At 46.6% G+C, this 25,028-nt stretch overlaps 1 protein-coding gene across 3 annotated transcripts in view; it reads left to right on the top strand.

Moving 5' to 3' along the window:
* LOC108546084 (glutamate receptor ionotropic, kainate 2) overlaps positions 1–25,028 on the top strand; it is a 54,161-nt gene that overhangs the window by 14,515 nt on the left and 14,618 nt on the right. For all 3 annotated transcript variants that reach the window (XM_017898011.1, XM_017898012.1, XM_017898010.1), the window contains exons 3-4: positions 22,100–22,255; positions 23,384–23,595. In XM_017898011.1, coding sequence (XP_017753500.1) covers positions 22,100–22,255; positions 23,384–23,595 — 368 coding nt within the window. The remainder of the gene's footprint in view (positions 1–22,099; positions 22,256–23,383; positions 23,596–25,028) is intronic.

Here is a 25,028-nt window from a genome sequence, read left to right as displayed (position 1 = left end):
TTGTGTGTATCGCGATTGAACGAAATCGGAAACGGAAGCGATATTTCGCGCGTAGATCGCTCGCGTCGTTACGCTCTTTCGATTACGTCGGGTCGCATTTTTTATGGTTACAACGATATCCGAATTCCGCTTGGCGCGCATCGATAGACAGAGATAGAAAAACACGCCGTGCAAAGGTACGCATATTCGCAGCGGTTTTTAATATCGAACGAGGGAAGTTGTTTCGCTCGTTGAAAATGCCGATCAACATTTTCCCAGCTCCGCAGCAACGGAAATATCAAACACGAGTAATATCCGTAACTCAGTTTGCCAGCGGAACTTAGCCGTTTCGTTGCATCTCGTCGCGCGGGATTATTCCGGATCGCGCGCACTTTTTATCCGAAAATTCGAATCACCCTGTAATTTATAGCCGTCGACGTTTCAACGAGCCGGCCGGTCCGTGTCGATGAGCCGTCAACAATTCGATTAAAAATGGCATTTTCCGTTTCGAGAGATCGAAACACCCCTGTATAGATAAATCCACTCGCGATTGCTTTGCGAAAGCTCGCGGCTCGTTTCGCGCGTCGCGTATAAGAAGTCTCGTTCATCCCTTCGGGCTGTGCGACGTTTATCGATATGTGGAGGGCGTAAAGGGAGGAAGCGGAAAGAAAGGGCCGTTTTCACGGGGAACGATGGAGGAGCGCGTGGACCCAGTGGTCTCGCGATGGCAGGAATGGCCGATTTCCTGTTCCGCGGAGCCTGCGGCTTCGGGGCTTGCAACGGGCGGAAGAGAACGGCATCGGGCCAGGTAGCGACTTCCTCTGCCCTGCCACGAAGGCGGCCACTCTTTTCAAACGTACGGCATGCCATCGCGAAAATACCCTTCCTCTCGAGTAAGTGATTACTTCCCTTTCAAACGTGTAACCGGATCGGGTATGCGTGCGCCACGGCTTTCAATGCAACCAAAGACGCCTTTTCATTGGCATTTCCCGTAGAAAACTGCGCCCGGTACTTTCGTACCCTTCCGCTGTGAACTTTTGATAACGTTATTACAAGTTGCACGCCGATCGAACGGCGATCCCGGTCGTGGAAGCGGTTCCTCGCGGTTCGCTTGGCTGAAATAAAGTTGTCCGCTAGGGACAGATAAGGGGAGAAAAGGAAAAAGGACGAGGAAGAGGGTGAGATGTGGAGGGGAAGAGAACGGGTTGATCGATATTCACCGGTAGATAAAGGATGTGATGTATCGCCGCGGTGAATGTGAGAACGGCGAGGATGCTGCTGGCATCGTTGACGGATGCCGCTGTTGCTGGAAATGATCTGTGGTTCCTAGGCGAAGAAGATATCCGCGCTCGATACGAATATGGCGGACGCGTCCTCCGACTCGCTTCGCTTCGTTTCCGCTCCTTCCAGCAAATTATTACCGCGTCTGCTTCTCCAATCGCGTTTGGGATATCTTAAGCGTTTCTTCTTTACATATTCCATACGTTTAAACGGGGAAACTTTCGTTGTTTCGAACCAACCCTTTCCAGCTGTCTCTCATACTTTCGTATTTTTCCGAATTATATTTGGAAAGGTGGAAAATTCTTAGCGAAGATCTCTTCTCGTACCGATTACGAGGACTCTCTGGAAACGTTTGCTATTTCCGCGCGAAAACTTTCGTCGCGTTCCACTTGCCCGCAGTTTCGCAGAATTTTTGTTATCGCAGTGGGAGAGAGGACGATGGAATCGAAAAGAGCGAGTGCGATTGTTCGAGAACGATACAGCCGGAATGGCGACAAGAGCTGTGCGCGAAAATATCGAGTCGCGAAATTGACTAACCTGCGAGACCAAAGTTCCTAATAACAGTTTGGTTCGCAAGCGTCCTCTTTGAAAATTGTAATTGCTCCGTGGAATAATTCACAGGCGTTACAAATGTCCCGGGGACAAGAGTTGATCATAGCTCGCCTAATGAAGGATAATGATTAGTCCAATCACCGACTATTCATAACGGTTCCGTTACAAAGGGTGTACTTTCGCGCGGACCGATGTCGCGAGTGTCTAAAGCCACCGGACCGGTACCCCGGGCTCTATCACTGGAATTGTTTAACGAGAAAAGTTTCCTTCAATTTCGGACAGGAAACTACGTCCGTATTTACCTTGCTAGGGACTTTTTCGTGCGGCGAGGAAATTTTTTCATAGGATACTGCTCGACTGGAATCGGCAGGACGAAAGCGTAGACCAATTAATTTTTATAACCGACCAGTTACGCGTATGCAAATATTTAACGCGTACCACGCGCTGCGGCCGCGAGAGATCTCGTTAAGGACGCCCTAGAAATTTTAATAACGGGAACAAGGAATTTAATTGTATTCCTTCCTCCTCATCTATTCCCGCCTTTCTCTTTCCTAACGATTCGAATACTCTGCTTTCTTCCCTTTCTCTGTTTCTTCTCTTTCTCTCCCTCGATCCACTAGCCGAGCAAGAGAGAGAGTAGGCACGAGAGTGTGGCGTAACGTCGAAAAATAATATCGTCGCTGGCTTTCATTCTTTTTCATTATAATTCTTTCGCCGATATTATCGTCGAAAGAGATACGGAAGTTCCCCGTTTCGTCTTATATCCCTGCCGTTCTTTGCTCCCTTTGCGTCACTCTATTGCTGGCCCGATAATAGCACGGCTAAGCTCGACTTTGTGGATAATAGTTATAAGTTTAATTAAACCAGTTCTTCCTAACGTAGCCCCCCATTCTTCCCCTGGGATATCGTACAGCCGGAATGGCGACAAGAGCTGTGCGCGAAAATATCGAGTCGCGAAATTGACTAACCTGCGAGACCAAAGTTCCTAATAACAGTTTGGTTCGCAAGCGTCCTCTTTGAAAATTGTAATTGCTCCGTGGAATAATTCACAGGCGTTACAAATGTCCCGGGGACAAGAGTTGATCATAGCTCGCCTAATGAAGGATAATGATTAGTCCAATCACCGACTATTCATAACGGTTCCGTTACAAAGGGTGTACTTTCGCGCGGACCGATGTCGCGAGTGTCTAAAGCCACCGGACCGGTACCCCGGGCTCTATCACTGGAATTGTTTAACGAGAAAAGTTTCCTTCAATTTCGGACAGGAAACTACGTCCGTATTTACCTTGCTAGGGACTTTTTCGTGCGGCGAGGAAATTTTTTCATAGGATACTGCTCGACTGGAATCGGCAGGACGAAAGCGTAGACCAATTAATTTTTATAACCGACCAGTTACGCGTATGCAAATATTTAACGCGTACCACGCGCTGCGGCCGCGAGAGATCTCGTTAAGGACGCCCTAGAAATTTTAATAACGGGAACAAGGAATTTAATTGTATTCCTTCCTCCTCATCTATTCCCGCCTTTCTCTTTCCTAACGATTCGAATACTCTGCTTTCTTCCCTTTCTCTGTTTCTTCTCTTTCTCTCCCTCGATCCACTAGCCGAGCAAGAGAGAGAGTAGGCACGAGAGTGTGGCGTAACGTCGAAAAATAATATCGTCGCTGGCTTTCATTCTTTTTCATTATAATTCTTTCGCCGATATTATCGTCGAAAGAGATACGGAAGTTCCCCGTTTCGTCTTATATCCCTGCCGTTCTTTGCTCCCTTTGCGTCACTCTATTGCTGGCCCGATAATAGCACGGCTAAGCTCGACTTTGTGGATAATAGTTATAAGTTTAATTAAACCAGTTCTTCCTAACGTAGCCCCCCATTCTTCCCCTGGGATATCGTAGCAACCGCGCAGAGCGCGGATGATTCCCCGTATCAAAGAAGAAAAATTGCGGGACTCCAGACGCCTACTACCCCCGTTCCCTTTCTCTGCATTCCCTTTGAAAATCGCGGCAACCCTGGCGAATTTACAAAGAAATTTTAATCGCTGCCGAAGCAAGAAGCCCCTCGTGCTGAATAAATCTGCGTAATTTATACGGCAGGACAATATCGTAAAAAGCTGTCCGTAAGTGCAACGAGGAGGAATTAAAGAGTCGCGGTTATGTCGGGTATAATTGCTGGCTATAAAATTATATCTCCTTATCCCGTTGGATTTTTAATTCCAATTCCCTTCTTACGGCGGCGGCGTGCCGAAGTACGCCAGTAAGAAACTCGTCGATTACGGTTGCACGGAAGCATAATCCACTCTGAATTTCGCTCTAAATTTCAAACACCCTGACTGAAAATTAGTAGATAATTTTCTCTCGTCCTCGTCATCTCTCTTCGGCTTTCAATGGAAAATGTCATGTTAATCACGGAGTTTATCAAAATCAAATCCAACGACATCCGCACCCCCTACTCGGATGTCTAACCACTGCCAAAACATCGCAAACTCGATGCAGCGTTCCGCAAGCACCCCTAGATCCGTCGCGCAACCCTCCATCGACCACGTTCCCAGCGGTTACACTTTCGTAATCGTTCACCGACGGAATTTCGCCGTGGAAAGGGGGAAAATATCGCGGTCGGTTGACACTCGTTACATATTCATGGGAATCGGAGTGCGATTCGCGCTTTTTGCCGGTGCACGTAAGTCGGGCTGACCCGTAGCCAGGCTGTAGGCAGGGACTCGGGACAAGGCGGACGAGGAGGGAAAGAAATAATTCCGTGAGAAAACATTAATGAGGCGCGGAGAGGGGTGAGCTGAATCTCTGGTCCGATTTTTCAGCGGTTGGGCGTCGAAGTTTGAACGAGTGGCCGTTGAAAGGAAATATTTTTCCTCGTCTGGGCTTTTCCAACCGCGTCAAAGGAGTCTGGAAGAGCCGTGGGCCGGGCGGCAGGCGGGAAAGCGGGCTGGTAGAAGAATCCGCGAGGGGAAGTGGAGTTTTTCCAACGAATGAAATTAAACGAGTCCCGGCGAAAGAACTCGTTTAAAAGCGTATTCGCCGCGGCATTTTCGCAGCGGACGAAAACGGCCGGAGTGCCGGCGAGGATTTCTCGAGGACACGTTAAAAGCCGCCGGAAGAACTGCTCCTCTGGTCAGGCTGAAGTTTTCTTCTCGACGCCGGCGTCCAACGACCGTTTAATCGGCCAAAACTGACTCGTCGCTTTGGAAAATTCTACCGAGCCTCGTTCCGCTCCGCGATAAACTTTACTTGCCCGATATAAAGCAAGATGTTCCCATACGATATGACCGAACGCTTGAGGAATTTCTTGCTTTATATCTGACCCGTGAACTTGAACTTTTCCTTCCACGTAGTTAGACTTTCGAGGATACGAGAAAGTATTCGTTATAGCATGGCTACGCTATCTCGACTGGCTAAACGAGTCGTTTAATCGCGAATGAAATTAGCGATACGATTATGGATCAAAGGCCACGACACCCAAGGAAAGCTAGACCCTTACGGAATATCGAGATACCGGACAGCATTTCCATCCAGCTATTACGTTCAATTTCTCAAATTAGGGAAATATTATGTTAATCGTTTTTCGCATCCCATCGCTGAGCAACGAATCGCTCATCTCGGAGGTATCCTTAACGAATTTCTCGCGTTTCTTCGCCTTAACGAACCTCTTGCTACGTTTCATCCAAATTATCTTATCCTTCTCCGATGCCTCTGACTAGCGTACATTCGATTGCCCCTTGATTCCCCGAACGTAGAAAACGAAAGGGGATCGTCTTCTTTGACCGTCCCGGGGAAGACAGGCTCTGAGATAAGTCGACGAATATAATCGACGGAAGACAAAGAAGCATCGTTCGTTTAAATCCGCGTTTTCCCAGTGTACCATTCCGAGAGACGAGTCTTCGGCAGATATCGAATAGCAAACGTTCGTTGAACACGTCGGTAGGAGAGCAATACAAATTCGGAGCACAAAAGCTGTCGAAGTTTCGCCGTGGCTATTTAATTGCCGGAGGTAGAACAATGCTGATTTTTTGCCCCGTGATTCTTCCTTTTATTCGCGCGAGGCTTTCATTTATCGCCGAGCGTTTTAAGCGTGAAGCGAATCGATGAATGGAGGTCAGACGGAGAAAACGGTCCGTCATGGGATAATGAGGATAGTCTTTTCCATTTATTCGAAGGCTCCGAGGCCGGTCTGTCCGGCGCTATTTTACTATTTTCCCACCCCGCGCGATGCTTCTTCGACTTTCGATACAGCGAGGACATCTGGCCGAGGGCTTTCAGCGTAAACGGTGTACGCCATCGGAGTCAACGTTGCCGTTTAAAAACCCTGGCAAATGGTTCTACGTTTTCCTATAGATTCTCCTTCTCGTTCGAAGGACTACCGCGGACGTTGCAATGGGAAAAATTCAGATCTAACGTTTCGGGGAGGGAAAAGTCAACGGTGTCTCGCGCGACGCGGTCGTTTAAGGAGACCCGATGCCGCGGCAGATTATTTCGCGAACGCAATTATAATCGGGATTACGACCACTTTAAAAGTTTACATTTCGAGTAACGATACTCTGTTTCCGCTCTTTTCGCACGGATACCGTGGCTTGCGTGCTTTTAACGTCTCCCTGTTCGCCGCGTTTCCAGAGATTACCTTAATTTTTCTCCATTTCGGCAAGGAAAATATTTAAACGCGTTCCCGCTTCTCTGTACATTCCAAGGTTCATTGCCGTGTTCTACTCGAAGGAAAAGTCCCTTTAAAGGAAGACTCGTAAAAATTCACGAGTTTTCGCGAACAGCGGATACCCAGGGCGCGTGTGTCTCTCCCGTTGCTGCCCGTTTGTCTTCGCATTAAAGATTCAAGGTGGACACGGTCAACTCGTGTTAGATTACGGGGTCACCCGTTGGACCAACCGGTTACCGTTGAATTTTAACCAAGTTATAAATAAAGCCGACATTATTACCATAGGGAACCGTGCCCACTGTGCAACTATTCGGGATAATAACCGACCATGTTTCGCAATTTGCGCCATTGTAATGTCGTTTTAATTGATGAACCGTTAAACGTGCCGGTATACTAATGCGAGATTATATCGAGCCTCTCCACGCGGCTTTCCAGCCCTGTGCTTTTTCGTCCACGACGAGTATGCATGGGTAAAACGCGTTGTGACATTTTCAACGAATCGCCTGATGAATCGGAAGCCGTGAACGTGGAAGCGGGAATCGGGACGATAAAACGCGATGGAATCGCTGGATCGTGGTGTTTTTATGTTTACCAAAACTTCTAGCCAATTCGCCCGGTTCTCTGACTGTTTATTTATTCTGACATTTTTCCGCGTCGTGTTTTATTTATTCGCAAACAACGACGAAATTCTAACTCCATATTCCAAATCCGCGGATGGCAGTTCATTTAATCGCGGACTGCTTTCCAGTGACCACAGACGCGGGCAGTATTACGCTGAACTCGATAACTCGCGTCGCGTTGGTCGCTTTTCACCGGTCTCGCGCATTTCCGGCACTCTCGCGACGAATTAATGGCACGAGGACACTTGATTATCGAAGATGCTGCCACGCGGATCGAACGAATCGGTGAGATATTAAATTACTCCATTTCAACAGGCACAATGCGTCCCGTCCAACGTTAATTCGCTTATCGCGATGTTACTAAATTAATTCCGTTAAACGCCTTGTATTACTAATTCAGCGCGATATTTCTTTTAATTAACTCGATACGAGGAAGGCGACAATGGCGAAATCTGCAAGAGCAAAAGGCGAATTCGAAAGAAATTTGGATTTTCATCGATTTTTCGTCTCGAATAACCGATTGGTTATGGTGAAAATTTTTGTTTATGTCCGAGCTCGATAATTTCACCGTGTCTCATTGGACGAGTGAATTCCTAGTGAATGTACGAGGTGCCTAGAGGTAGAAGAAAACAACGAAGACGATTGACACTTTGACAGCGAATAAAGATGTTTCTATGTTTAATCTATCCGCGTACCGGTCCGAATTTAATCTACAAAACGTCTGTACAGGATTCATCGAATTATACGAATGGACTGGCTGAGCTACCCTCTTTTCATTCGTGAACAGCCCGTTCCGGTCGATTGCGTGCTATCGATTCGTCGATCGGGACCTCGACTAGCAGAGCGCGTCGACTTTATTTTGTTTTTCATCCACTGGTCTCGGGAATCCCGTGAAAAGGAACTGAAACACACCGGGAGAAAACCACTTCGCGACGGTAAACAATCTGAAATCGGGTCCGTGAAATTTGACCGATTTCGAACATCGGTTATACGGGAAAATGAAAAGAAAACCAAATCGCGTATTTGAAATTATCTTCCATTACGTTGCGACGATAAAGAGACACGGTAATTTTTCCATTTACATCCCGATGATCGATTTCTGATAGCCTCGCGGACATTTTGTCCCGCTGTACGCCGTTAAGACCTTAAAATGGCCCTTTTACAGACGCAAGTACGGTTTAATGCACCGCGACACTTCGAGCTAGTTTCATTTCATTGGCAAAGCTTTCAGCCGTCCGGACCCATTATCCGGTACTATTAACAGTCTTATGCAAATTTTGTTTGCCACCGACCGGCAGTATAGACGAGCGGGGGTGAGTCGAGCTCGTGGTCGACTGCGGAACATTCCCGACCGCAGTTCGAATGGAATCGAAGCAGAGCACCGCGACGAGATTTCGTCGGAAACTCGAGGATTCCCTGCTTTTCTTTCGCCAATGAACATCGCTCACCGCGAACGATTTACTCCTTAACTTGTCGCGCGAGATGCTAAGAGGAAATTGCACGCGTATATCGTGCTACCTTTCCCACGTATGGGGTGCAAAGCACGAGCCTGCTACGCAACCCTACCGATCGACCCTTTTTATTTTTATCCCTTTTTCTTCTCGCCTTTTTTCCATCACCGTGTCGTCATTTTATTATTTTGTCGCGGAAAGAAAACAGGAATTCTGCTGAATTCAACATGGCTTTAACGCGAAGAGTTTGAAATAATTGCGGTAAAAACGGTGGCGCGCGAGGGATTAAATTTTTTGTCTCTTTAAATGTACACACGTCGATAGTTCTCTGAAACTGGATACGCTTATACCGCATTGCGAGAGAATTCAACGAATGTATAATAAAATACGAGCTTTATTGACGGCGGAATTGAAACGCGAATGGGAACGCAACAGCTTTTCGTCGTTGTTAAATTAAATACTAAATATAGAAATTAGCGCGGGCATAGGTTGTCGTTGCGGTTAAATTGGAAAGTTTAATGGAAGGAAATTTGCCTTCAGGAGGCAGGACGCGACAGTGTTTGATAAACTTTTATTAAATGCCTTTTACAAGCAACAAGTGCCGAATCGTCTATTACCGGCGATTTATTCGCTGCCCGGTACGCAGGAAACAATTCACTTTAGTCCAAATGGATTTCAATAAAATTTGTACACGACGTCGTTGCCGTTATTTATTGACCCGTTAGCGAAAGAATGGGGAAAATTGCAATCAAAATGCGCCGCAGTGGCGATTAACGATCTATCGTCTTAACGTTTCCAGACGCGTGCATCGCGGAAATAATTTTATCCTATCCCGATTCCATCGCTGTTCCCGTTGATTTCGGCGACTCGCTCGGATAACGTAAGTAACAATCTCGCGCGTTTGTTTTATCGTGATTAAACACCGCTGGGCAAACGCGCAAATAAACAGAATTACAGGGAACAAACTTTGCTAAACGCATCCATAAACTCGACTTGATTCCCCATGGCCAATGAAAGGCACCGTAGAACTTAAACAACCTGGCTTTAGAGGGATTCAAACATGACCGCACACCCGTTGGACGCGATATCGGCAAACCTGCGCCGCTGAACCCCAATACGAACGAATCGCCATGTTTATGGAAGCATACAATTCGCAACTCATGGGATCCGGTATAAAAGATTCGCGGCTCGCTCGATGCAATGTGAAATTCACAAGTCATATCGTATAACGGAAACGATCCTAAATTTCTCGAACATAATGTACCAGACTCGTGGATCCCGGTATAAACGATCAGATTCCAGCGGATCTGACGCGGCGGGGAAACGAGAGTTTCTACGGAACTCGATTTTCTCGATATCGAACCTCTACACACCGGTATCTACGATCGCGAAACCCGGTGTAGAATGTGCCGGATATAAAACACCATTCGGTAGACGCTACATCGTTATTCTACGGTAGGTTCTCGAAGCTTTACGACTTCGGTTCGAGATAATCGACTCCGGTGCTCGACTATATCCGAAAACGTAACGCGACGTACTCGTGTAATCAGTCACGGACTTGTCGAGAAGCTGCTGAACAAGCGTCGTTAAAGTTAGGAGCCTAGTCGCGTCGTAGAATAGTAGATTTAAGAAGATGCGATATATGATCATTCGTTTAAGAGCGAATTCGATTACGAAACAACCGTAGAAACTGCGAGAGAGCCCCGATCATTATTTCCTCTGGTACCCGTTATCCGCAGCAGCCTTTGTCAGGGTACGTCGTTTCTCGTCTCGCAACGAGACAAGCGTCAGCCCGATGTTCGTCAAACTGGCGCGATTGAACCTCTCGTCTGGCGTTAACTTGCCTTGCTTCTCGATTAGATTCTGCCGCGCGCGGTGGGTACGTCGACTTGGAAACTCGGTAATCTACGGCCGGATAAGGGCTTAGCGAAACAGAGGACGAGAGCTCAAAGTGACGCTCATCCGAACGCGTAATGAACCGGTCAGGCCGCTGGTCCGCGTTATCGTGACAAACCAACAATTACACGCCACGGATCTAATTACGCCGCCTATTATCCACGCCGCTTCCGGAATAAACGCGAACGCGACTTTAATCATTTTCGTCGCCATGCTTCTCCCATCGAACGATATTTCGGACTGGCAAATCGATGGAAAATCGTCGAGAATTGAAAGGGAACGAACCCACGTCTCGTCTGATACGGCACCCCTTCTTGCAGGGTAGTGCGTCACTGTTAATGAAAATTGACGATGACGGTGATCTCTCTCGTGGAAATTATTTTCGCAGTATAATTCACGGTTTCGGTTGATATTTTTTTCTGAAAATATTTTTTAATATCGATATTTCGCGAAGCCGTGTAATGGGGTAACGTAAAAGGAACCCGGCAGGTGGAATGAATAAAGATGGTCAAATATGGTTCTTATCGGGTTGTAATGGTAGAACCGGTTCCATAGTAAGTTAAAAGTTTCTCGGTTAAATTTGCAGCGACTGGTTCAACTAGTTTCCCGCGGAAACTGACTTTCCCGCGATTTCTCCGAGTTAAACTAAGTAGTAAATGCCGCAACGATAGCCGATTAGAATTACATCGTTGTTCTTGCCGTCGAACTTTCGCCGTTCCTCCTTGTTCCTTCGTTCAACTTCTCTTTCTCGTGCCTCCTTTCTCTCTCGCTTTCTCCCGAATCTGTCGTCGACATTCGAATTTAATTTACGCGTCGACCTAGGGTTCAATTTGGACGAATTAGGGGGTAGTCTCTCGATAAGAATAATTTTCGAGACACTGTACCGTAAGATCTCGAGTTTCCTCGAAAGTAGACATAGTTGGGCTTAGCAATTATTAAGCAGTTCGTACAAGTGCGAACAGCCCTGCAGCGTAGAATGGAGATGACAAGCATGTCGGGTGGAACGAAATCGAGTTCTTAGTCGAAGTTTAGTTCCAGGCGAAACACGTGTGTGCATAAATTCCAATAAAATCGCGCGAGGAAGTTCCAACCTTAACCCTCGACGTTATTCCCCCGCTATTAATTTCCTCCTCGCGAAGCCTATCGTAATTCGGTCGAATTAATATTATCGAGGAAATTTCGCTTCGTCTACCCGCTGGTATAACCGTTCGGCAAATTATCACCGGTGTAATGGAATTCGGGATACGAGGCTTTTATAAATTCGCGTAAACGTTAAATTGCCGCTCCCGGGGAACGGACGTCGCGTGTAAAAGCGGCGGCGTTTCATCGAGGACTTTAAAGTAGTGTAAGTCAACGCCGGCAGCGACAGCTAAAGGTGTCTCGCTTATTTTCAATTTCTTCGACCACCTCCGGCCAGAGCGAAAAACGGCCAGCCGTGCGGGGACGCGAGACAATTTTCTTAGAAAACTTCCGTTTAGTTCCCGCTGTCACCAGGGGGTTGTACGTACAACTGGAAAGAAAGACCGTGCCGTAAAGGCTGCCCTTAACTCTCTCCGCTCACAGGCTGTGCTGTTCCAATTTAATGCAGTCGTAAACCCGCCCAGACGGCAAATTATTAACCGGAGCCATAGATTATTTAACAGGGGCAACAAAGGCTTCGCATCCTTTGGTACTTTCGCGCCTTTGCGTCCACGCCACTTTCCTCCGCCCTTAGCCTTTAAAACCACCCTCGCGAAACACTTTAGAATCAACTGCAAATTGTTCTACGCGTAGATTAAAACGTCTTGAGTCATCTCGTCTTTCCTTCGCGACAGGGCACGCTAAAAGGCTCGAGATCAAAGGCAGAATCCGAGCTCGTGCGCGAACCAGCTTTTTCTCTTCGTCCAGGTGCCTAGAAAATAACCGGGCTACGCGCGTGGATCAGCATGACCGTTCCCACGAAACTTTATCTCCACGTGCCAACTCTCGAACCAAGGCTGACGGGTAGTTTACCTTCTTTCTCCGCCAAAGTTTTCCTTGCACTCGAGCGACGCCTGATCCTCTTAACGACTCGTTACGTTTTCCCCGTGTACGCAACGCGAGGTTGGAAACGGTATAACTTTCGCCCCCTGTCACTCGTCGTTTTATCCAAAACACGGAAAGCGATCGAGTCAATCGATTGGAAAATATCTCGCCGCGGGAACACCTTTTCCCGCGATTAAATTCTGCCCGATTTTTGCCACGAATTAACGGTGAATAATGGCCGCGGCGCGGGTTCCAGGCCGCAAACGTGGACGCCGTCGACCGCAAATATTTTCATCGTAGATGCGATCGATTTAACGAGGCTAGCTATTCACCGGAAGCTGCCGTACCGCGTGGAAATAAGTACAGATATATAGGCGATATCGGATGTGGCCCATTTCCATAACAGAGATGGCGAATCACGTCGTGGATATTGATTATTCGATTTTTCCAGACGCTCCCACGGACGGAATAATATTGTTCCGCGGGTGAAAAAACAGCCGGGACCTGTGTCAACCGTGACACCGAGGACCATCCGCGTTTGCGCAACGTATCAACGAGGGCACAGGCGAAACCCGCGACGCTGAAGAACCGCGTGATTTCGTTTTTCGTACCCGTGGCCCGCGCCACCCGCGTTACCCATCTATTTATCACGCTTCCAGAACCAACGTTTCTCCTCCTTTCTTCTCCCTTTTCGCTTTTATTCCTATTCCACTCGGATATTCCGCTTAATTAACGCGGAGAACGAAACGGCGGGAAGAAAGAGGAAAAATGAAAATCATGTTTGGAATGTTTAATTATCGAACAACATTTTAATGAAAGCCCTTGCTTCGTTCCATCGTCGTGTCTACGGTCTTGGTATAATAGAATTCTAACGATCCTCTCGACCCATCGGATAGGAAAGAATCGAATGCGATGATTTGCCGATATCTCTCCTCCTTTTTCTTTCCCCTCATTTCCCCGAATATTTTAATTTTAAAGGTATTTCGATTCGTTTCGATGGCGTAAAATTGTACCCCGATTTTTCTCTGATCTTCTAATTCTCCACCGAACAAATAATTTAGTACGAACGTTCGAGGAGTTTCTCGAAGCAACTAATTGCTAATTGAAGAAGAAAGTTAGCAAAGGCGAAGCATAATTTTCGCGAGACCTGTTGAACACGCCGTCAATCCAGGACAGGTGCATCGGTCGGGGTTCCTGGTCGATTTCCCAGCCGAATACGCGTCACGTTCGCAGCATCGATTTTCCATATCGGCCGCCGCTGGACCGAACTTTTATCACGCGATAGGAGATGAAAGTTTCGCCGGGAAAAGTGAAGCGAAGACAAAGGGAGGCAGATCGATCAGCCGCGCGGCGCTCCGTTTTCGATTACGCTCGCTTCTGCGAGCGCCATGTCTTCGAATGGAAAAGTTTCGAGGTGCCGTCGCGCGTTTCGCGAGCAGGCGGGTCAAACGAAACGGCGAATGAAATTCGCGTTTGCCACTGGATATCGCGCTTTCCGGCTGCACGATTGTCCCTCTTTTTCCCGAAAAGTATGCAAATTTTCTGCAACTTTAACGTCGACAAAATAAAGGATTCCGAATACATGCGATTCAATCGGTTTTCATGCTTCCAGATCATCGTGACTGTCGCTTTTCGATTTTTCTCCTGAAATTTTTATGAATTTTCGTAAATTCGGAGAGGTGAATTATTCAGTCGCTTGTGAATTTTAAAGCGACTCGATAATATTACGTTTGCAGCATAAATAGAAGAAATATTCGTTAAATAGATGTGACAGGAATTTGATACCGCGTATTAATTAAAAATCTGATGCTTAATTCGCTCAGTATGCGAATCAACCAATCTGACCGACGATGCGTTATTCAACGGCATAACTCGCCTCGTATGAATCATAGTACATCATATATATACATCGTATCAAATATTTACAGAAATCTCCGATTCGGCCGACAGTGCAATTTAAGAAGCTGAAATTTTAAACCCACCACTGACCGCTTTATCCCAACTAATTCATTATTGAACGAATAAAAATATTCCATTTTAATAATTCAAACGCGTTCGATTGGCTACCGATCGTATCTTCCATAGTGTTTCATAAATTCGTCCATAACGATCGTTATATATTGACATGAGCAGGAGGAACGAAAAAACAACGGGATTTCGACGGAATTTACGTACCACGTTGCAGCAATTTCACGCGTGCATATCGTTAACTTCCATTGTTTGTCGTTCATCCGGTTTCGTTCACCAGCGATTTTCGGTAAATCGAGATTATCGAGATTCCGTACGGATTCGATTAACCGTGAAAAATCTTTCCCCCGGAATTCGTCGAGATGCTATATCCCGGCTAGTTACGGAAATATCGACGGTAGGTCGAAATTAATCGACCTCGAGGCGATTCGCGATTCCGGGTCGATCGTAATGGAATTAAGGCGAATCGCGAAGGTGGAGCGGAATAAGGAGTGGGAAAAGAAAGTAGAATGATCGATCACTGAACGATACGTTGGTACGAGTGGTATCCGAGGCATCGGGCACGCGTAGGATTTAATGCGAATCCGTAAAAAATGGTTCCATTCGAGGCGCCATTTTTCGATCAGGATAGCCGCCGGAGAAATTCAATTTACTATCAAACGGCAGCCGTCGTAAATCATTCCGGGATCATTTTTCCAACGACGTACGCGCGTTTTCGCGAAAGGAAACAAAACGGGACAAACGACGAGAGGATGGTACCGTTTGTGATTACGATCGCGGAGGAAGGGAACTAGGAAACGAACGAACCCGATGGGTTATTTCGAATTCCCGTTAACCCGTGAAACTTTCACGAGTCGAGGCTCTAATTATCAATTATGATACATGGGTGTTTCTCCGAAACAAGTCGGAGCCGCGCTAACGAGTCGTGTAAGCTTGCGTTACGACTCCGTCGTTGCTTCGCGATTGCAGAAAAATCGCAACCATCGAACCACGGGAAACAGGCTACTAATTAAACCGTGTGCGAGTCTAATACCGAAACGATAGAGGGAGCGGAAATAAAAGCGCGGACGAAGAGTACTCGCTGGCGCGTGGTCGAATGGAAGGCGATGAAATTAAAGAACAAACGGAGCTTTCCGCGGAAAAATTTCTTTAAACAACTGGTGGCTGAAATTCGCTACACGTGCACAAAGAACGACGTATTTTATTCATTCCAGAGGACACACTGCCGTCCGCGTTATCTCGCGCGCGTGGTACAGGCTGCAATTACGATCCGCCCGGAGCGTTGCTCGCTCCCTCGTCGACCACAGCCGCTGGAGAACAATTTCCTGGACGCTAAGACGTTCCAGTAAGTTCACGTTTGTCGCAGAGCCGGTAAGCGGCTTGGTCGTCGCGTCCTGTCGCGGTCCCCGACGCTTTCGATTCGGTGAAAATCTGGATTTATCCGTGGCCACGCAGCCACCCTTTCTTCCGTGTAACACCGTCAGCGTTTAGATCAATCCTGCTACCACGAAACAACCGACACATCACGGGGATATACGAGCAGCTGAATTTCCGCGGGATTCTTCCCATGCTCTGGCCTGGTTCGCCCCGTGTTCGCCAGGCCTTGCTGCGAATAATCCGATGGTATAAGATTGTCACTGTTTTTCGACTCTGTCGTTCGTATCCGTATACGGGAACTCCGTTTAGATTAAAATAATCCTCGACTCCTCGCAGCGTTGCAACAACGGGCTTACATTTAACGCATTTTAACGCGAGAATGCGCACAAATTTTAGGAACTTGTGCAATATCATCGCGGGACCAAGTATATACCTAGTGTCTAATTAAAATTAATTCTACTCCACTTTGTATATATACATATATATGTAGAATTACTGCTGGATGAATCCTGTGCAGACAGAGATCTGCGCGTCTAATAAACAACGGCTCCTTTTTAATAACAAAATTAATTTATTTCAACTAAAATATTACTAGATTTTTCTCAACTCAAACACACGATTCTCTATTCGCTATGTCTCGACTACGTTCTTGCACCCTTACTTAAAGTCAAAACTCTCTATTTTCATACACAGACTTTCTTTCTCGATCACTCGATACAATCATAGATATCCCCGCTTTTGAAGGGTCCGAGGGTTCCCATGCATTCGCTTAGAAGTAAGACTGCACACCCATTTGCCCCGCAGTCACTCTTAATACTATTTCCTTTGTTCGTGTTCTTCGCGATACAACATACATATCATTTTCGTCTTTAATCGTAAAACTCCTGAATTCCGCGAGCTGTGCCTGAAGCTCTGATATCTTCCCTTTTAATCTACTCATCCGCTGTAATTGACAGGGAGTAACATTTTCACTTACATCGGCGAATTTACGGCTGTGACGATAGCGTCTGGCGCGCGTCGCGTCGTTTCAATTAGTCTATGGTAAATTAATACGAAACTGTGATCACGTTGGCCGAGGTCGATGCGATGCATGGATGACGAGCAGCTTCAAGAAGACGCGATGGAGTTGCCAGTTTGGACTGACGCGTTAGTACCGAGGTTAATTGAACGATACGCGATCAAACGATGAGTTCGATACGCAGGAAGAAGATACAGCGCTGTCGCGTACTCGGAATAACGCGTTAACGCGAGGGTACAATTAATAAATGTGATTACCCGAGCTGGGGGTTCGTTAAAGAGGAACGAGATGATCAATCGATGGTAATGGATTCATCATTGTAATATTTCACGAACATTTTCACTGGGATGAACGGTGTCGTTTCTTTCCCTCTATAGGACACGGTAAATGTCTGGTTCATTACGCGAAGAAACATCACGTTTCATTGATTCGCAATATAGCGCCGCATTCACCATCGTCGTGTCACGTATTCGAATTTACGGCGCCATGTGTCTCAGGATCACGATGTTAACCCAGCAAATTGAGACAGATTGTATCCAGCTTTTCGATTCGTCATGCTCCTTGCAACACCTTTAATCTCATGGAAATCAGATTACGCTTACACCGAGCCGCGTGCCGTGACGTCCGTAAAAGAAAAGAACAAACACGGGTTCCCTGTTTTGAATATCAGCATTCATCGAGGGAAATTCCTATGCATGTTAAGTATATAAGAAACATGGCGGTCAAAGCGGATAAGTCGATAATGGAAAAGCCCGGGAATTGCACGAAGATGCTCGTAACTACCTCCTCCGCCGCAATTTTATTTACATGCATAATACAGGCGAGGCTCGGATAATGGCAAAAATAATCCTGCCCTCAGCCGCGAACTTTCCCGATCTCGCGCTTTACGCGACCGATCGGCGATAACGAAAAATCAATTTCGCTGCAATTTATCGCCGCGATTTTCATCCCGCTATCCGCCGCGATCATTAGAATTTTTTCAAATTTCGCCGCATCGCCTCTCGCATATAAATAGACCCATTACATCGAGGAATTCCTTATCGGCTGACTCCCCAGCCACCCCTATCTCCGTATACGAATAAAACCCCCCGTGTCTTGACGCTTCTTGGTCGAAACGGTGCTGCCACGACCGCCGAAGAGGCATCCACGGCCACTTATTGATTTCACGATAATCAGGAGCCATTATTGCCGGCGTAATCCCGGCATAGACGTCGAATCGCCACAGCAGGCCGGAGATTATGGTGCTGTGTCTAAGTATCGATATGAAACGCGACATGCAGTGGGCTGCCAGTCAGGTTCGGCCACTGGCTGATGGGCTCGTCGCGTAATCCCGTGTTGGCCGAACGATTGAAATTATCTTCATGACCGATGTCGAGATCTCGTTTGCCGAGCCTATTCCACCAGCTCACACGCGTGCGAGTTACATTCGGGCAACGGCCGCGTGTCAAATGTATAATTAGCGCGATGAAATATGCATTAAACATCTCGTTTATTATTAACGTCGATAGATTTCGAGCATGTCCGTGGGACGCAGTCCCGATCGACGCACGCGGCGCGCCATCGATATTCTTCGCGACGGATTTGCATAAAATTGCGCGGGAAAGGCTGGAAAATATTGCGCCAACGATCGCTACGCGTCGCGGTGCTATCGGGGACGAAATATGCGGGAAAAGTCTATCGCTCGTTAAAATAGTTTCGGGACGAAATGTTTTGGAAATTCGCGAATTCTGGGGCTGAAACGAAAGCGTTGCGGGGGTAGCTGCCAACGGCTACGCCGACTATTTGCGAAGGGTTTTTCGTGCTGCGGTAACCTCGATTGTCGTCGTTATGGGAGATGTTGAAAATTCCGATCGGAATATGCGACAACTCAAACGAAACAGCGAATAATGAAACAAAGGACGGGCTTAATAAATTCGTTTTAAACGGGAATTGTCGAGTGTTGTACGCAAATTTGACCCGTTCGACGTTGAAAGGCTAAATGATAGCGGTGTTTCGTTAGAAATATTTGCTCTCTGCGTTTCTTTTCCGAATTTCATCAGACTTTTCTTTTTTCTCTTTTTCGGTTCCTATGCCTTTTGGGAATGGTTTTTCCGAATTTATTCAGAGCCGCTGCGAAATCAAAAATACACGAGCAATTGATCTGCTCCTGTGACCGTTCTGTTCCCAGAATTTTATACGTTCGAAATGAATCTGTCATCCCGCGACGATGAAAGAATGGTATCGCGCTAACCGTGATTCGGAATTCAATATTACGAACCGGTTTTAAAACACAGCGTGTAACCGAACGTCTCTTTGAATTGTTCGACGAAAGCTGCGAGTTTTTTTATCCCTATTTTTTTGCGTGAAAACTAGCGTTGACGCGTGATCCATTCGAGCCCGTTGACGCGTAATATTTTTAATGCGATTTGCGCGGTAACGCGATAGAAATCGCGGATCACGCGACCCACCGTAAAATATTACAGCGTTCAAATTATCACTTTCCTACAATTTTTCCGCAGTCGTTCCAAGGTATACTCACGAATAATCGCGGTGCTGTTTGATATTCCTATCTGAGAGTCGCGAATATATTTCACCCCGAAATTTACGATTATGTCACCCCGTAGCGACGAATAAACTTGCGAAAATCTTCAGCTGGATCCTAATATCTCGTTATCCGTAACAAATTTCCAACGACGGGTAATATTTCAAACTTTACACGCGAAATTCGCTTCGTCGGTGGTGCAGTCTTAATCGCCCAAACTAATGAATCGAGTCAACGTAATTCGCGCGAGAATAATTCGCATTCGCGTGTCACCGACACTTGTTCTTCCGTGTCGTTCGAGTTACTCGAAATGCAGGGTCGAAAAATCGAGCTTTCGCCATTTACATTCGATCGCGGGTTGCACTCACCCCCTCGGCTCTGCAACCCCCAGCCAGCTGGGCCGACGTCCACGTTTCTAATTAAATTCCGGCAACGTGAAACACGGGATCGTTTCGTGGCGACGCGAACGAATTTTCATTCGACGAAACACAGGGACGATCGGTTTCTCCCGCGAGCGTTTCGACGTCGTTCAAACGACGACGACGACTTTCGAACTCGCTCGAGCGTGCCGGCGAAAGATTGGCCGAGATCGCGACGGAAGGCAGAAGCTTCGACGAGATTGGACAATTTCTCGCCGTGGAAATCGCTTTCTTCCGGTGGAAATTCAACGACGTGCGAGCGAGCGACAATAAAAGGAACAGAAGTTTGAATTTATCCGGTCAGGATGCTCGAGGGTCCTAGCTAATTCGCATTAAATCGTTCCCCGTGGTCGACTTCCTGCTGTTTGCTGTTGGATCGCGACTCCGCTTCCTCTTTGCGAGGAAAACGCAACAGATACGTTGAATTTTCGAAAAATTTCCGCGCGACGGCGAACGAAAAGTTTGGAATACCGTGATTCGATATTAAACGCGATAATTCGAAGTTCGGGTCAAGAGACAAAGGGGGAATTAATATTAACGCGGTGGCACGATTTTGTTCCGTTTTATGGATTTTCAAAGTTTTACGGTCGAATGTGGGTGATTGGGACACTTTTAATAATCGCATAGATATCAATCTTACCGTTCATGGAATATTAATGTATCGTTGGCGAAACAATCAACTCGATTGTTCTTCGATTCGTATCGATCATCCTGACGTACGCAGATTGGTCTGCCTTTGATCGAATTGTCTTCGACGTTCGTCCCATCTACTTCGAAGCTTCGCGATAGCCAGATAGCAGATATGCGGGCACAATACGGGAAATCAGGCCACGAAGCACGAGCTTGCGATATCGTGCAATTTCATTTTCTAATTAGCCTATTTAAACCACTCTATCCTCCCATTACCCGACGCAATTATAAAAATATAAACTGGCTGAAAAATTCTGAGCTACGGCTCTACCGCGGCAAAAACTTAATTTCTAAAAACGTTTTATAATTGAAATGAAACCACAACACGCGCGGCTGGCTTCCTTTGCGCTCTTTATAAACAACCCTCGTAACAACAGTCTCTCAGACGTAACAGGAATCTTACTTTAAACACGCCAAGGTACCAACCGAGTACGAACTCGCGCTCAGTGGGAAATTTCAACGAAAGGCTAGTCAAAATACGAAGATGTCTTTCGATTTCAACGAAAATTCGTGTCTCTTGCTAATTTCGAATTCGAAGTCAAAGGAAAAACGAAAAATAAAATTTGGAAATTCTTTTCGCGAACAGAAATTCACATGTCGACACTGTCTCGTGTAATAAAAATGAGGTCAAAATTCACAACGATCTTAATTTATCTTCGTTTACATACGAATGCTTGCGTAGCTCTTAGCTTGATATCATATGCCAAAGATTTTTCTTTGGAAAATGATACCAATTACCAGGCCTCACCGTGTCGTGCACAAAACGACTATTCAAAATTATGGTATCTTGGAACAAGAGTTACACGAGTAAGTTCAGAGTTATTTTGTATTATGGAATTGCAAAGTTTACGTTTATAGGATGCAACTTATGGGGAAAATGTTTGAAACGCACAGTGTTTTAAGTACAATACGTGCTGGTATATCGAACACGCTGTAAATCTGAAGACATATAGGAGCTGTAAATTTCGACAACTTTGATGACCTACATCTCGGTAATCGATGACCATTTGATTCATCGAAATGTATGTAAGAAACGTGTCATAGTAGCGAAACGCTGTTTTGCACTCGAAAAATTGACTTTTGGCCAGCTTTTTGACGAAATTCCCTACTGTGCACCGTAACTCCGCGATGATCTTCAGCCACGTAAGACGTCACATTTTATCTCGAAACTAGCTCGTTCCTCTAAATTCTTATACTTACCCGGTTCACCATCGCGGAATTGGCCCCTGGTATGCCATCACCTCGAAACCTCGTACATTTACCGTATGGACGGTATCTGGCGTTCCAAGTCTTGTATCTTCCGCCTCGGATGGAAAAATAGAAGAAAATAAAAGAAAACAAAGGAAAATAAAAGCAGCAAGGGATACGATATCGGATAAACGCGCAGACGCATATCTCATTATTCCGTTATTAATTTTTAACGAGGGGCATTTTATGGCTATACTCTTTCGTGGTAACGAAAAGATGGAGAATTAGCAGAAACAGACGAGACATTCGCGAGTATCCAAAGATTTCGATTCAACCGAGTCGGAGCCAGCCGTAAAAGTTGGCTGGCACCGAACTCGGTGGAATTTTCGCGAAAGATTGGGAGAAAAATTTAGAAGCTAGTAGTAATGGCGCCGATAAGATGGCCGAATAATACGTCACGTTACCCGTTGTTGTCAGGTGCAATCTTTCATGAAGGCGACGAGGACCACATGGCTGCGTTTGAAAAGGCTGTGGAGGAAGCGAAATTCGAGCACGTCGCACCCGCATTCGAGCTGGATCCCGTCATAATAAAGGTGAAGGTTAATACCGACAGCTTCAGGACCGCCGTCGCTGGTTTGTATGAATATATAATATATATCTACGTGTACACAGTTACAGCCACAATGTCTGATCAGCATTCGTCTATTTCCCTTTTGCCTACTTCGACCTGGTCCCTTGCCAATTTCCATGATCGTTGCGATATTTGTAACATTTTGCCAATAAGACGCTTGTCTCGCGTCGATTTATCCCCATTGCGTATAGGTATTTCACGAATGGACGACTATTTACACGCTATAGCGTGTAGACCACCCGAAAAGTCTCGGAAAAGTTCTACCGTCTTTGATAAAACGGTTTTGTTTCCAATAAATTACGAACCTCGAACTACCTCGGTGATTTTTACTCGGACGAAATGCTCGATAGCCATGCCAAGACTCGCAGGGCGTGTCTGCCATCGTCGCGAGTAGTTTTTACCTCCGGTTGGAGGTGCACGCGAAGCAAAATCACCTGGCCGGAAGATGAAAACTGCTAATGAACCAATTAACGGTGGAACATACACGGTCGTTCGATCGGGAGAAATTTAAACGTTTTATCTTCGTTAATTGTGAAGGAAACGCGACGAGCATCGTCGATATCCGTGAACAGGATCCAACGAGATCAGGGATAGCAGCCTCTGATTTTCTTGTGATCGAGCGCGGTGAACCCCTCGAATCCGATCGACGCGATAAATTTCGCGTTAAATCCTGTCGCGAAGCGGACGGGTCGTGGGGCGGGGCGATAATAAAGCGTAATTGGACCTCTTTACCTCGCGATGCAACTCGATATTTAAATGGCTCCTTTCTTCTTGCTTTCTCTTTTCCCTCCCCTTTCTCCTTTTCGTCCCCTTGAAATTGAAACGAATAATAAGATTACTTTCCGTACGCTCGTGCCGCTCGAGCACCGTTTCTTCTGGGTCGCGGGACACGGAGGATGGAATATTGATTGACTTTCCTTCGAAATTCCATCGCTCCGACACGGTTTCGCGAGAGGTAGGAATAAATGGGACTTAAGCCATGCGGAATTGATCAAATCCCGATTTTCGCGATTATCGCGCGTCTCGAGGTTTCCTCGGTTACCAGCTTACGTAGCCGTCCTCGTGGACCAACCCCGCGATGCAATTTGCCCTGACCGGCCTGGCTAACCTAACGCCTTTTAATGTTGCAGCTTGCCAGCTATTGGATCAGGGTGTGGCGGCAATCTTCGGCCCTTCGAGCCCGTCCACTTACGGAATTGTCGCGAGCATCGCGGCGCGGTACGACGTGCCTCACATCGACTATTTCTGGCGGCTGAACGAGGAGTTGCAGGCCGACCAGGAGCCAAAGAACCCGAAACCTATGACCATCAACGTGTTTCCCGACAGCGACATGGTCGGCCAGGTAAGCGGAAATCGAACGTTTCGTTTCTCAGAGGTGGAGGATCTTAATCGCTGCTTGAAAGGATAGATGTCTAGGTTCGAAGATTCGATTACGATGATTTCACCGTGTCGAAAAAATATCGCGACCTTTCGTACTTGGTTTCACGCGAAACGGCGAAAATTTGACGCGAAAATCACCGGGAAATTGGACGCCGCGAGTATCTTGGTTGCGCGTTGGACCGCGCGAACGTGTATTTACCCGCGAGGAAAAAGAGGAGGAAAAAGGAGGAAATTACGGCGGAGTAATTGATCGTGAAGGAGTGTATAGGGGGAAAGCGCGAGTTTTGGCCAGGACGATTGGGAAGGGGAAAGGACGCGAAAGAAAAATATCGGGTCAGAGGGAAATACGCGAGGGCGAGCACCGCGACGGAGGTGGCATTTCGATGCATTTTAAATTACTCGTTTAACGAGGCAAATCGAGCGGTCTTGAAGTAGCTGGCGCATTAAACCGGCTAGTCGAGGCTAATGAGCGCGATCAAAGACCGAACTTCGGCTAACGACGCCGGATGAGTTTTTGTTCAGGCACCCTTTTCACGGGCAGCGGCGGGAAAACAAACGAAAAACGTTGATACCGATCGAACAGGTCCCCCCGATTAAGTCTAATTAAAATTGTCGACGAACGAGCGTGGCGGGTGTAAAGGATTACTTAGCTTTTCGATCTTTATAGCGCAATTAAAGCGCCTGGCCGTGTGTTAGGTTAGTTAAATCCCCATGGTAATTGGTACAATGCGTGTGCCCGGGCTTTGCCCCTTCGATGCATAAATATGATTGCGAGAAAGAAGAAACGAGGAAATGAGAATATAAAGGAAGCGTTAAACGCGTAAAACGCGAAGAGGCGCGGCGGGAAGCCATTAATGTTAGAATATATCGCCGATCAATACGAGTCTTACGACTCGACGCTCGTTAACGGATGCTAATAATATTAAAATGGCGAACGGGTGTGCAACTTTTATTTCGCCGGATACGGGAATTACCCGACGAAGTATAACGGGAACCGTTAACGAGTATGCAAACACCGCGTCCGTTATCGGTTACTTCAAATCTGTACTTCGTTACGAAGTATAACCGTCGAAAGACCCGAGTAACGAGTTTCATAAACGTAATTACACACCGGAACGCATTTTTCGCACACGCGTGAATCCCCCGTTTTGTACTTCCACTCGGGTAATAAGAATTTTGAAAGGTGCGCGTAATTTGCACGTCCGTTTCCGCTTTGATTTCCTTTTCCTCCCGCGTGCTTCCGATCCGCGAAATATCACCGTTTTATCGGAAAATTCCTCCCCACTGGAACGTAAAAATATTTCAATATTCTCTCTAGTCCTCTTGCCCTTTGAAGGCTTTTATTTCGTTTCACTTGTCCCCACCCCCCCTTTTTCTCTCTTTTTTTTCCTATTT

Source organism: Eufriesea mexicana, unplaced genomic scaffold (assembly GCF_001483705.2).
Source record: "Eufriesea mexicana isolate 0111107269 unplaced genomic scaffold, ASM148370v2 scaffold605, whole genome shotgun sequence".
NCBI lineage: Eukaryota > Metazoa > Arthropoda > Insecta > Hymenoptera > Apidae > Eufriesea > Eufriesea mexicana.
The sequence above is the reverse complement of the archived record's forward strand: the minus strand, read 5'-3'. Positions and strand labels throughout refer to the sequence as shown.